Genomic DNA, 13932 nt, shown 5'->3' with positions numbered 1-13932 from the left:
TAACTTAGCTAAGTCATGGTCTACTTATTCCCAAATTTTGGTGCACTATCTCAATCTAGAACGTCGCAAAAACCCCTTATATTTTTTATATTCACTCCTACCCCCACCCCTTTATCGGCTACGCAGCGTTCCACCCCTGGAGATTATACTTAGTTACCTCATGACCTATGTACTTTTATTCCCAAATTTTGGTGCACTATCTCGATCATGAGCGTCACATAAAAAATAATAAAAACGGTGATTCTACGAGACCCGCAGGATTCCAGGACTCGCCTACGTCTCGCCCTGGAAACTCCCTACTCGTCTCGTAAAATATCACTTTCGGAACTTGTTACGTATATTACTATTACTTTGTTTTTAACCTGTGTTTTACTGAGTCTGTCGTCCTGAAAGAGCTACCCGTTACACTACGTTACAGTATGTCTTGAACGCTTGGCTCTCTCAATGTGTCTTCGTTTCGTATTCTATCTCTTGAGTGTGATACCTCTTACGGATCTAAGGGTTTTCATCTCTGTTGTTTTCATTATTTATTTGGTCTTTGTTGACTCGGCCCTTGTCTCAGCTGCGTATGTCAGTACGGGTCTAACACATGTCTTGTAAATGCGGACTTTGCTTTCGGTGCTCATATATTATTTATTCCGCCAGATTATATCCCTTAGGAAACCAGATATTCTCGCTACTTTCGTTGCCTGCTATTTTGATTCTTGCCATATATGCCTGTCGCTAGATATTTCCACATCCAAGTATCTACAATCCATTACCTGTTCAATTATATGGTCGTTAATTACTAATTTACATCTAATTGGGTTCTTGGATATTACTATCGATTGGGTTTTCTCTGTTGATAGTGTCAGGTTATACTTTTCGGCGGATATTTTAAATTTTTGTAGTAGGCGTTGTAAGTCATCTTCGTTTTCGGCTATTAAGATTGCATCATCTTTGTAGCAAAGTATTCTCATGGTTCGGTTACCCATTTTGTACCCCTAATTCATTTTGTTAACACTAGCTATAACTTCATCCATTATTAAATTAAATAGGCCTAGACACAGCCTATCCCCTTGTCTAATGCCGACATTGATTTTAATTTCTTCCATGAGCCCGTGTGTGGTTCTTATTCTTGTTTTGTTGGATCTATTGAGTTCTTTGATTTTGTTTCTATATTTATGTTTAAGAAACTAAGTTACTATTTTTTGTTTATCCTTTCGTTGCTTAATACCATTTTAATGGATAACTCCGATTTTAGGTTTCATATCTGAAGATACACCAACTGATGAAAACAACGAATTCAAGAATCGTATTATAAGTAACCAACCGAACCAATGTACATCTTACACCAAGAAGGTGAACGCTGTAGAAAAACCTTTTGCATGTAAATGCTGCAATAAACAATTTTCACGTAGTTCTAACTTAAAAGTTCACATGATAACGCACTTAAGAATACCCTATACCAACTATGAGGATAAACAAATGTATGTGTGTAAAATATGTTCAAAAGAATATCCACGTCGTTATAACTTAAAAGTTCACATGGTAACTCACGCTGGGGAAAATCCTTTCGCATGCGAAATATGTGCTAAACGGTTTTCACAAAAACGTCATTTAAGAAAGCATATGTCAACACATTATCAAAAACGATTTAAATGTGAAATATGCTCTAAAGAGTTTACTAAAAGTTCTTCTTTAAAAGTTCACATAAAAAAGCACGCTAATGAGAATACTTTTGCGTGTGAAGTGTGCACCAAACAGTTTACTAAAAGTTCTTCTTTAAAAGTACATATGAAAATGCATTCTGGGGAAAGTAAATTTGAATGTGAAATATGTACCAAACAGTTTTCACAAAATACTCATTTAAAAGACCATATGTCAACCCATTCTCAAGAAAAACGATTTAAATGTGAAATTTGTTGCAAACAGTTTTCACGCGGTTCTTCTTTAAAACGACATATAAAAATGCACACTGAAGACGACCTTTTTGCTTGTAAAATTTGTCCCAAAAAATTTATACGAGAGAGTAATTTAAGAAAACATTTGTGTGTACATACATTCTGGAAATGTGAAATATGCACCGAACAGTTTACTCTTCTTTCTTCTTTAAAATTACATATAAATATGCACACTAAAAAAAGTCAATTGTGAAATTCTGTAACAAAAATCTCTGAAGTTGCGCTTAAGATATGACGAGAAAGAAAAAAGAATCACCAACAGAATGTAAAACTGAATGCAGTTAGGCTAGCAGGATATGCCGAGGAATGACCAATTGGCACTCAAAGATCTTCTTCTTCTAGCTCCATGACCGTTATCGATCGTTAGATATCAAGTTGGCTACCATATTCGCTATCGTGACTTTATTGACAGCAGCTCTGAATAACGATGTAGTCGATTTTCCATACCAATGCCTTAGATTGGATTTTTCAACCATGATGTTCTTCTACCAGGACCACGCTTACCTTAGATCTTTCCCCTTATTTTGTTCATTAAATATTAAAGGTCTTCTCCGCAATTAGCAAGCACTAAGGTAGCGTCAGATCAGAAGTTCTTAAACCAATTCAAGACCGAGAGAGGTGTTAGACAAGGAAGCGTGTTTTCAACTGACTTATTCAACATTTAGAGCCCACGCAGACTGCAGACTTTGTAGTCGGCCGATAGTTTAGTCGGCTTCTTAGTCAGTACAGAGAGGTATGCATCGGTAAATCGGTGTAGTGTGCGCATCTGCATACCTCTCTGTAATAAGTGCGTTCGCGGGTACTGTTGACAAATTGTCGCCGACAATTTCTAACCTCACTTAATATAAATAATACCCTTAAAAGATAAATAAACAAGGTATATTTATTCTTAATTAATATTAATAACTAATTATTAAATTATACTAGGTAAATATACCTTGTATATTTATCTATTAACGATATTTATTATATCATTTTAAAGTGCGCATGCGTTTTGCTGCTAATTTGTCGCCGACTAGTCGTCGACAGGCACCCGCGAACGCACTTACTGATTAAGAAGCCGACCAAACTATCGGCCGATTAAAAAGTCTGCAGTCTGCGCGGGCTCTTATGGTGAACATGTCATGAGGGTGGTTTTAGAAAGATGGGCCGGTGGAGTAACAGTGCCTGGTAGGAAAATCTCTAATTTAAAATTTGCTGATGACACTACACTTATAGCAGCAAATTAGCAAGAAATGTTTGATCTCTTGCGAAGAGTTGAGTACGAAAGCAATAAAGTTGGTCTGAAAATCAATAAAGCTAAGACAAAAATAATGGTGGTCGACAGATTCCACACTATTCAACTGACTATCATGTTACAGGAATACCAGAAAGTAAACAGCTTTGTATATCTTGGGTTTAGTATAACTAACGATGGTAACTGTGAAGCAGACGTTCGGAGACGTATTAATTGGTATGGCAAAAAATTCGATGAGTCGCCTAACTAAAGTTTGAAAAGACATCTATCTATCATAGTATCAAGATGAGACTGGTGAATGCCCTTGTATTCTCAATTTTTCTATACGGGGCAGAGACTTGGACTCTTCGCGAATGCGTAGGCTATAAAATTGATGCTTTTGAGATGTGGTGCTGGGGAAGAATGCTGCGCATACCTTGGACAGCTCATAGGACAAACGTTTCCATTCTAAACCAACTCAAGATTAAAAAAAGGCTGTCCACAATATGTCTGCAACGAATTCTGCAATTGTTCGGTCACGTAGTTTGCAGAGGTGACGAGAGATTGGAGAGACTAATTGTTTCTGGAAACGTTCCGGGGAGACAATCAAGAGGACGATCACCAAAGGGGAGTACCAAATTAAGAATTCAGCTGGAAACTCATTCTGCGAAGCTCTTAGAGCAGCTGAAGATAGAGACCAATGTCCCCAAGATAGAGACCCACAGTAATGGGGAAACGACAAAAGAGAGAGAAGGTAGCTTCGGCATATCTAATATTGTTCACGGTTATTCCATTCACAATAATACCTTTGGTTGTCTCCATTAAGGCTTCCTTAAATATTTCGTCCGAATACAAGTTAAAAAGTAAAGGCGAAAATATACAGCCTTGTCTCACTCCTTTTATATTTATTTCATCAGACAAGTCTGGTTTAACTTTTATTTTTGCCACTTGATGCCAGCATAGATTTGCAATTTATTCATAAATTTTTATCGTCCAATATTTCTAGCATTTTGTTATATCGGACCTTATCAAAAGCCTTTTCAAAATCGATTGCACAGATGTACACATTTTGATTTATATCTCTGCATCTCTGTATTAGTACTTGTATACTAAACAAGGCTTGTCTTGTAACCAAGCCACTCCTAAACCCAAATTGAGTATGTATTGCTAATTCTGTCCCCTAACAGCGTGTTAATTCTGCTGATTCGCAGGAATATCTTCAAAACGTGACTTATCAGACTCATTGTCCGATAATCACTGCATGCCTTTGGACGATGTTTCTTTGGTATTGTGACAATAAATGTCGACTTTAACCAATCAGTTGGTAATATCCCAGTGTCTTAAATTCTGTTAAAGAGATCACACAGTGCTTTAATTTCATTTTCTCCCAAAAACTTTTGCATTTCAGCACTCACTTCATCGGGCCAAGTGCATTTTTTGCCGTTTGTATTGCACGTGTAACCTCGCTTTCTGTTATAGATGGACCTGCATCAATCGGTGTATAGTGTGCTTCTCTCTCATCTTCAAATAATTCAGAAATATAGTTTACCCAGTCTTTTAACTGCTCATTGATGTCTAATATTCTGTGTCCGTTTCTGTCTTCTAAACTTTAGAATAATTGTTTCCGGTGTCCTCTTTTAATTTCTTGTGCAGATGAAATGTATCGTGTTTCTTTTCATATTATTCAATTTCATTGCATTCTTTACTATGGAATTGTGTTTTCGCGTGTCTTATCTTCTGCTTGATTATTGCGTGGATCCTCTTGGATTCGTTTTTATGCACTCAAGGATGGATTCGCCCAATTTGCAAAGACAGTAAATTAATAAAAATATAAATATTAGCTAGAAACAAAAATAAATCGATGGATGTAGAAATTCTGAAAATAGAAAATTGACAAAGAAGGTTTTGGGCGCCAGGAAAGTACCAACGGATATTTTCCAAGGTATCTTATACTGCTACAAGAGTTACTTATTAGTTTTATCTTTAAATAAAAAATGAGGTAATAATAAAACAGGTTATAAGTTATAATGCAAGCCAATTTAAGATATTGTAATATTTATTTAGTTATATGCTTTATTTATATTTTTTGACACTTATATTTAAATAAATACACTTAATTTATATTCTTTTATTAAACACACTTTTATTATTTTAATTCATTTAATATTTACAATATTTATTTTACACTAAATACATATTCAAACTAACTAACACATAACTAGAATTTATTTTACATATCAAAATACCGCGAAACGTACATTCAAAAATTCGCGACGATTTCAAAATTACAACTCGTTGTCTATAGTCTATAAGTCCTATTCTGCTATTAGAATTTTCTAGAAATGAGGAAATGAGGTTCCTTTTGTCTTTGAACAATGTTAAAGATTTTCGAAATTTTACGATCAAATGTTTATAACTCTGCGTCTAATATTCCGTTGGCGAAGAACAGGTACGATAACAAAATTTTGTTTTTCAAAACAGTAAAAAAATTGAGTCACCTTTTCTATTCTTTTATTACATAAAAAAATATCGAAGGAACTTAAATTTTTTTAAATATTACGAAACATAAATAGTGGGATGCATCATCGTGATGTGAGGTTTAGATAAATATTAGATATTGTTTTAATATATTGAAATTTATTACATCTACAATAATCATTGACTTTGCAATGGACTTTTGTGTTCTACCTGTGAAAGGTATTTGAGTATTTTCACTAGATTACAAAAGAAATTGAAGGTACCTTTGGGAAAATTAAACAGCATAACTAAATTAGAAATTGCTAATTTAGCTCTCTTCTGGGTAATAAAAAAGAAACATTCACAATGCAACAATAATAATTGAATAAACTGATTTTAAAAATTTGTGATGTCATATTATATGGTATTAAAAACAGTGTTTTGTCAAATTTGTTGATTTATGGTAGTTCTTTTAAAAGACTACATTCAAATCGGTAGACCGCTTCATCAGTTCTTTAGAGAAATATGTTTGAACTTATTGTTGCCACATTTTTTTAACGACTCGGGAAGAAGGTCTTGGGGTTCTGGGTAAATATCGATATTTGAGATTGTTTTATTTTCCATATATAAATAAAAAAATACTTAAGTTAAAAATATTTTACTATGACTATTTATTTTAAAATTATTGATTCGTAATATTAATTGATGATAGCAAACAGAAAGATGACAGACAAAATACGAAACGAAACAAACAGACAAAACCTAAAACTAGAACCAATCAATGAAAAATAGTAGAGGGACAACTTAGATGGTTCGGGCACGCGTGTAGAATGTCGAACGAGAGGCTAACAAAACGAGTGTTCGAAACGAGAGTGCAGGGGAAAAACAAAAGAGGAAGACCAAGAGTTATGTGGGTAGATGAAATCAGGAAAGAAGTCGAGAAGAAAGGATTGACATTGGAAAGTGCAAGAAACCTAATGCAAGATCGGAAAGCATGGAGACTACAATGCCAAACTTAACTCCACCATCCTTACACCTAAAGGTAGAAAGGCTTAGGACTAAGTAAGTAAGTAAGAATTTTCTAGGCCAGGCCTGAAACAAAAAGAACTATACCGATGGAAATGGAATTAACATGCTGGCGTCTAAGGGTCGATTTCTCATACCTGAGTTAATCTATGGTTCAGTTGACCGCAGTTCACCGGTGAACTTCGGTTTTGTTTGGAATGCATTTCTCATTGCACGTTCATGTCAGTGCACGTTCTACAGCTTTCGAGAAATGCCAATAGATGACAAAAGGTAAAAAACTATCGCTATTTTGTACGAAATTTTTTATACTGTTTTTGAATAAATTTAAATTTAAGTATTTATAGTCAAATAGTAATTTTAATAATTATAAATAAATGTTATAAAAACAAAAATAATGTTATCGTTTATCGTTAGGCTTAATATAATAAAATAGGATATATTTATATTATGACACCGTTTCGTGTTAATACAACGCATGCGTAATCCATGAAATCATCTGAACTGTGTTCTGAAATCTTTGAGCGGCCGAATTCCAGCGTTCAAGCATCGTTCAAGTTTAAACTGGCATTGGTTGAACGTGAATTGAGAAAGACGATTTTGACTTTAAACTGACGTTTACTAGAAGTTCAGGGTTAAACTGGAGTTAAACTCGATATGAGAAATTGGCCCTAAAACGGGATTAAAGTTTGTTATTGATTCAGTGGCAGGTAAATTTTCGGTGAGCGCATTGGGGTCAGTGAATGGCCAGGTACATAACAATATATTTAATCTTAATTTTGCAAGTAGGTACTTGACAACAATGAACCCTTTAGGGTGAATGGTGAATCCCTAAGTTATGTACAGGATTTTAATGACACCTTATTATATTAAAAATAATATTCCTTTCCTGTTATATATAATACTAATGAAATAAGGAAACCCTAAAATTTAATACCCCCCTTATAGATAGATCATTCAAATAGATAGAAAATTACAGCCCCTTACCAAATAATTAGTAGGCAAGGATTGCTTAAAGGCGTATGGAAAGATCCATGCTAGGCGTAACCCTACGGGATAAAATAAGAAATAAAGATCTCAGATAAAGAACCAGTATCACATATGTTATAGAGCGTGTCTCCAAGCTCAAATGGAACTGGGCACGACACGTCGCCCGGCTGAATGACTCAAGATGGACACGAAAACTGATGGAATGAAGACCAAGAGAAGTTAAACGCAGTAGAGGAAGGCCGCCTACACGATGGACAGATGATATTAGGTGGATTCGTAAAAACTGGCAACAATTCGCACAAAACCGTGAAGTGTGGAAACAATTGGGGGAGCGCTGACACCTCTTCGTTTTAATATAATCCTGGAGAAAGTAGTAAGAACAGCACAAATTAGATAGAATTAACGGCAGTAAATGTAAAACCAAAATTATTACTAGCATACGCGGATGAAATTGGCACTATGGGAAACAGTCACCAATGTGAAGGAGACTTTCAATAAATTGGAGGTAGAGGTAAAAAGTGGAGGTTTGAGGGTAAAGGAAGAGAAATCCAAATACATGTGCATCAACAGACAAATTGGACGAGATAGAATAGGGTAAAATGTTACGATAGACCCATATAACTTTGAACGAGTGGAGGGATGTAAATATTTCGGAGCAACAATCACTGCAGATATCGATATCATATCCCACATAACAATTTCATGTTCTTAGTATATTCACAGAACATACTTTTCAGGAAAAGTATATGCTGAGAATATGCGTAATTACCATTGGGAATGTGCAGAGCAGATGCTGAGTATATACTACATTACAGTACTTAAACGTTCTATTTATATGCTTAGAATGTACTACCGCACTTCTTTTCAGTAGGTATATACCAAGAATATACTTTTTAGAATATTCTAAGGAGATGCTATAAACCTTTTATTGATATGCTTAGAATGTACTACCGCACATCTTTTTAGTATATGGGAAGAATGTACCTTTAAGGATATTCCAAGAAAGTGCTATATTGCTCAGAAGTATGTTTTCAGCATCAACGAATCTCATCCTAGGTTCTACTTTCTACTAAATTTACATATTACATATATGAGAATGTAGTTAGTACATTCTACAATATTACTTAAAAAGTAAATATAAAATATATAAATTTTAGTTAGGCCCGGTCTTATCACCTCCGAATAAAAGTTATTCGGAGGTTTATTTGACAGATTTACATGTAATCTGCCGGATAAACTTCCCAATAAATAGTTATTCGGAGGTGAAAAGACCGGGCCTTAGTTATATAAATATTATATACCTAAGTAGGTATATACGCTGTGAGCTCGTACGTAGAGGGGATATTTACAAATTCGCGAGCGCCAGTAGTGGCAAATCTGTTAAAGTTTACCGGAAATTTGACATAAATGTCAAAGTAATTAATTTAAAATTAAAATTAAAAACATTACTTATAAAAAATATTAGTTGGTAAAAGCTATTTTTACCTTAAATATACTTACGTTTTAAATACTGAATTTAAGTTTTTTTAATGTTCCGTAATATGTAATTATAATTTAATCTAAAAATCTTAGCGCCATCTACACGATAATTGTGAAAGTATCCGAAGTAAGAAATTCATATTTTATCACTAGAACGTCAAAATGATTAGCAAAATCTTAAAAAAAATCGATTACAATTTAATTACTTTTTTGCATTGTAAATGTTAAGCGATAACAATTAAATAATAAATTTAAAAATTACCGGTGAAAGTTTAATTAGTAATCCGCTAGGAGCGCCACCAGCGAAGCTCAGAGCGTATACAATATATTTAGTTGCATATAAGAATAAAATGTGCATATAAAAATAAAAATGCTGAATATATACCTATAGTACCCAAATATGTTATTTATATGTATGTAAATAACTAAAATTTATATGTTAATACCTATATACATACTTACTATTTAAGTAATATTGAAGTACCAAAATGAATTTTTTATTTGTAAGTTGACCGCAAGCAAAATAAAAAGGTTAGTTATGCATGTTCCTAGTCCTTGTAGAAATACTTGGTCTTCGTCATAACACGGCATAGACAGCGTTATAGCGTTGACTGATAAATTTACTGGAAGATACGAAACTAAATGAGCGTTTATGTACGACACCATGATACTATAAATAAAGTTATTTATAGTATCATGTACGACACCAGTGGTTTTAGAAATAGATGGCGTTAGCAGCTTTCTAGGTACGAGATTGAATTTACCTGAGACAACGATGAGCCGTATTCAGGTAGCTTTGGTTATCGGAATTTGGGGTCGATCGGATTATAATAAAATTATTTATTTCTTTTGATGCTTTTAAATTTGAGTTCTCATTCAACGATAATAATGGCAATCTTTAAAATAATTATTGGAGTGTACCTATGTATTACTTTCTAAACTCGTTTTTAAATTAGCAAGAATAATTGTAGTTATAATTTGTCTTTTAATTTGAATTCTTGAAACAAATCGTTGAATATTCTAAAGATTATTTAATAATTTTATATAATATATATAATAATATAATTTATTTAATAAAAAATTTATTTAACGAGAAAAATACTCACTGGGTGATTTTAGATATTGTACATTTTTTATGTGCCTCATAATCTCGATAAAAAATTAGGTAGTTATTTTCGTTAATTACTTTCAGTGAACAGTATAAATTTGTTATGTATAAGTAGTTACTATTTTGTACAATTTTTTATTCAATAAATAATATATTTTATAACAAATATTATTATTATTTGCTCTATTATTTATTATTTGCTGTGCTAACAATCGGACTACTTCTAAAGTTAATGCGGTGTTGCCATTCTTAGTTCGCGGCCTGCAAGCAAGGTGGCTGTGAAGCTGTGATCGTTTTCGTTGACCATTCGTTGACATTGACATTTTGACATCTCTAAAACGTCAATCGATAACGATAAATTCCTTCTTTTATCTAATTTTATCATAAATATAAATAAATGTAATTCGATAAAATATTCAAGAAAAAAACACCGATTTTGTCGATTCTATAATAATTACGAGTAGTTCAAAATAATGAAAAACGCATATTTTGGTAATTTGGTATTCCCAGTCACATTTTATTATACCTGTGATTATACTATTTATTGAAACATTAATAATAATGTTATGTACAAAATAATGTAATGTACATTACTTACGGAAAGGAATAGGATGAATAAATGGAGATGTAGAATATTGTCAACTTATAGATAGAAATAACAAATATATTTCAGCTTTGGACTTGATCAACTTGATGAAAACAAACAACTAACATTATTATAATGGTATAGCCGCATTGATTCTAGAAAAAAAGTATATAGGTACCTATTGTTTTTCAGTTTAATAACTATGGAATTCAAAGCTGAAATTAAAGAAGAGCTGGCTGAAAATAATGAAAGAAGTCAGTTACCCACATCAACAGATATTGGAAATTTGAAAAATGAACCAGAAGATCAATCATGTAAGACAAGTAATAATAGTTATTAAGGCACCAAGGGTATTACAAGGATAATAATGCTTGAGGTCAATGGTGTGTATAGGGAGTGCCTTTGGCCCGAGGGATATACGTTGGCCCAAAGCATTATTATTGTCCTTAACACTTGTGGTGCCTTCAACATTTAATGTCTGACTAAATATTCTTTATATCCAAAAAAATTGAATAAATTTTGAATCAATTAGGTTTAAAATGAGTACATTTACCAGCAATAGTTGTAATATAATTGTGGTAACCATAGTTTTACTTAGGTTGTTATTTCTCAACTTGACAGTATTTGGCTAGTTATTTAAGTTTAATACCCTAGTAGGCCTGGATCCTGCATACCAAAAAAAACTTAATTAATGGCAAGCTGAAAATTTGTTAACAATTTAACTGTGTCTAGTTGGACAAACTTTGATGTATGGGAACACTGGAATAGGAGAAGTTTTAATTGTGAAATGTGATTTTAATGTGGAATGTGTCATCCGGACAAGTTTGTGATTGTGAAAACTCGCAGGTTGTTTTTAAGTTTATTTAATAGGAAACTCTATGTATGAAAAAATGTTTGTCCAACAAATATATTGCGCATTTTAATAAGTCCGACATGTAGAACATGTTAAATGGCAGGAATTGTATTGGTGGTAAATAGCAGTCTGAGTTTTGCATGTGAGTTTAATGAAAGGGTAACAAATCAATAGGAAGTTCTGTCTGATAAAATACTTGGGACTTTTTCGTAGTCTGACGTTCGAAACCTGTAACCTGTTCTACAATTAAAATTCTCCTGATCCAGTGTTCTTGTACATCAAAGTTTGTCCGCCTAGACACTGTTAAACTATTAACAAATTTTCAGCTTGCTATTAATAAACTTTATTTTGGTACGCAGGATCTAGGCCTATTCGCAAGTACTTGGAAGGAGAAACGAGAAACGACCCTGCGCGAGTCGCGGAGAAATATTGCAACTATCTTAAATAATTCATATTGTCAATTGAAATTGTCAAATTGACGTATATTTCATACCTTCTGTCAATGAAGCAGAAAAATTATATATTGCTCCACAATATTGATATGATATGCAATTATTATATAAAGGTAAATTTAATTAATTCTATTTTATTTTGCTTGCAGTACTGCATTTTAATAACTAATTTTATTTACTACATACAATTGTTGACGTTTTCATAATATTATTGAATCTTATTTTTTCTTCTTATTATTTTTTTGGACTATGGCCTTGACAATTATCCAGTAACCAGGACTAATATAATTGGCCAATATAATTAAAAGTGCGAATTTTAGTATAGAGCGTAGAAATAGGGGTCGCTTTGCCGAACTTGCAGGGTCCCAATAGGGCTACCCATGGAAAATAGGCAGGTATGGAAAAAATTATCTGACTATAGGGCATTAAGACAACGAAGTGAACTAAGAAAAAATATTAAGACTTGTATGTTCGAGAGAATAACATGTCTGTGATAGACACTTAAGCACTAGGGCAATCTTGTCTGTACATTGTTACTGAAAGAAAGTTTATTTTTTAGATGGTCTGGGGAAATATTTCAACAATGTGATTTCAAGATTATAAAAGCAGGTTCATATCTTAAATTAATTCAATAGTTTCTTTAACCCTTAACTACAGACATCCCATTATTACCACGTAACAACAGATCTCCCGTATTTTTTACCGGTCATTATAAAATAGAGTAAAAATATAAAGTTAATAATAAAAACAAAAAAATTATGCAATTTGTGTTTTTCTGGAGTCTCTAGATATGGGAAAAATGGTACAATCAGTGATTTTAATAATATAATACAAGATTTTGGGATAAATAATAATCTATTGAACAAGAATTTTGGTAACATTTTTGGTCTATTGAAACAAACGGCCAAATTTAAATGCTATAAACAAAAGTTTAGACTTTTTTAACAAATAAACGTAAAATAGAATCACAAAGGAAACAAAATAGCATTTACGAAAATTTTTACATCTATGAGAAAAAATCTGCAATGGGTAAAATTGTCACAGAATTAAATGGCAATTCCATTTTTGCAAAGTTGCCTCAAAATTTTTATCTTCAAATTTAACCTTCATTGAAGGTCCAGGATGACTTCCATAGTCAATTTCTTTACTGTTTCCCTAAAAACACAAAAAAATAACATAAACATTTTACATTTACAAATACAGTACTTATATAAAAATACTTGCTTAAAACAGACATCAGGTAATTTTTACCGGTTAAGATTTTTGATGTGTGATACAAAACAAACTACTGACAATACACACTACACACTTTGACTAGCACTGTTATACAAACTGTTTGAGAGTTACAGAGACACATGAACTTGTAAGTGGTGAGGTTACCACGAAATCCGCATTTTGGGAATGCCCACTGGTAAGAAATACCGGATCTCTGTAGTTAAGGGTTAATCTCAATTCATAATAAATAAAATAATAAATTCTTAACGCCATAAATTAAAACATTTTAAATTTAATTTTCAAAAAGTCCATCATCTTCAGCCAAGCAGAAGCACAATCTATTGTATAATTGCTTTCGGGTGTTTGACAACATTTCGGATGATATGCTTTGAAAGGCCTGAATGATTTTTTGACGTAATTCTTCTAAATTTCGGTAAATTTGTTGCTTCCCATAACCCCATACGAAAAAGTCCAAAGGTGCAAGATCAAGAGAGCGAGGTGGCATTTTATGGTACCTTCTGTACTAATAACTCTATCTGAAAACGTAATGTTAAAAAAATCTAACACCTACCGTGAATTGTGAGCGGGACAGCTGTCTTGCTGTAACCAA

General features: G+C 32.9%; 1 protein-coding gene across 1 annotated transcript in view; it reads left to right on the top strand.

Annotated features, from left to right (window-relative positions):
* The window catches only part of LOC126883746 (zinc finger protein 271-like), a 159213-nt gene that overhangs the window by 125961 nt on the left and 19320 nt on the right, over positions 1 to 13932 (top strand). The window contains exons 2-3 of the mRNA XM_050649410.1: positions 1244 to 2132; positions 10947 to 11116. Of these exons, the coding sequence (XP_050505367.1) occupies positions 1244 to 2132; positions 10947 to 11116 (1059 nt within the window). The remainder of the gene's footprint in view (positions 1 to 1243; positions 2133 to 10946; positions 11117 to 13932) is intronic.

This window comes from Diabrotica virgifera, chromosome 4, assembly GCF_917563875.1.
Source record: "Diabrotica virgifera virgifera chromosome 4, PGI_DIABVI_V3a".
NCBI classification, from domain to species: Eukaryota; Metazoa; Arthropoda; class Insecta; order Coleoptera; family Chrysomelidae; genus Diabrotica; species Diabrotica virgifera.
Note: the sequence above shows the minus strand (reverse complement) of the source record. Positions and strands in the feature narration are given on the sequence as shown.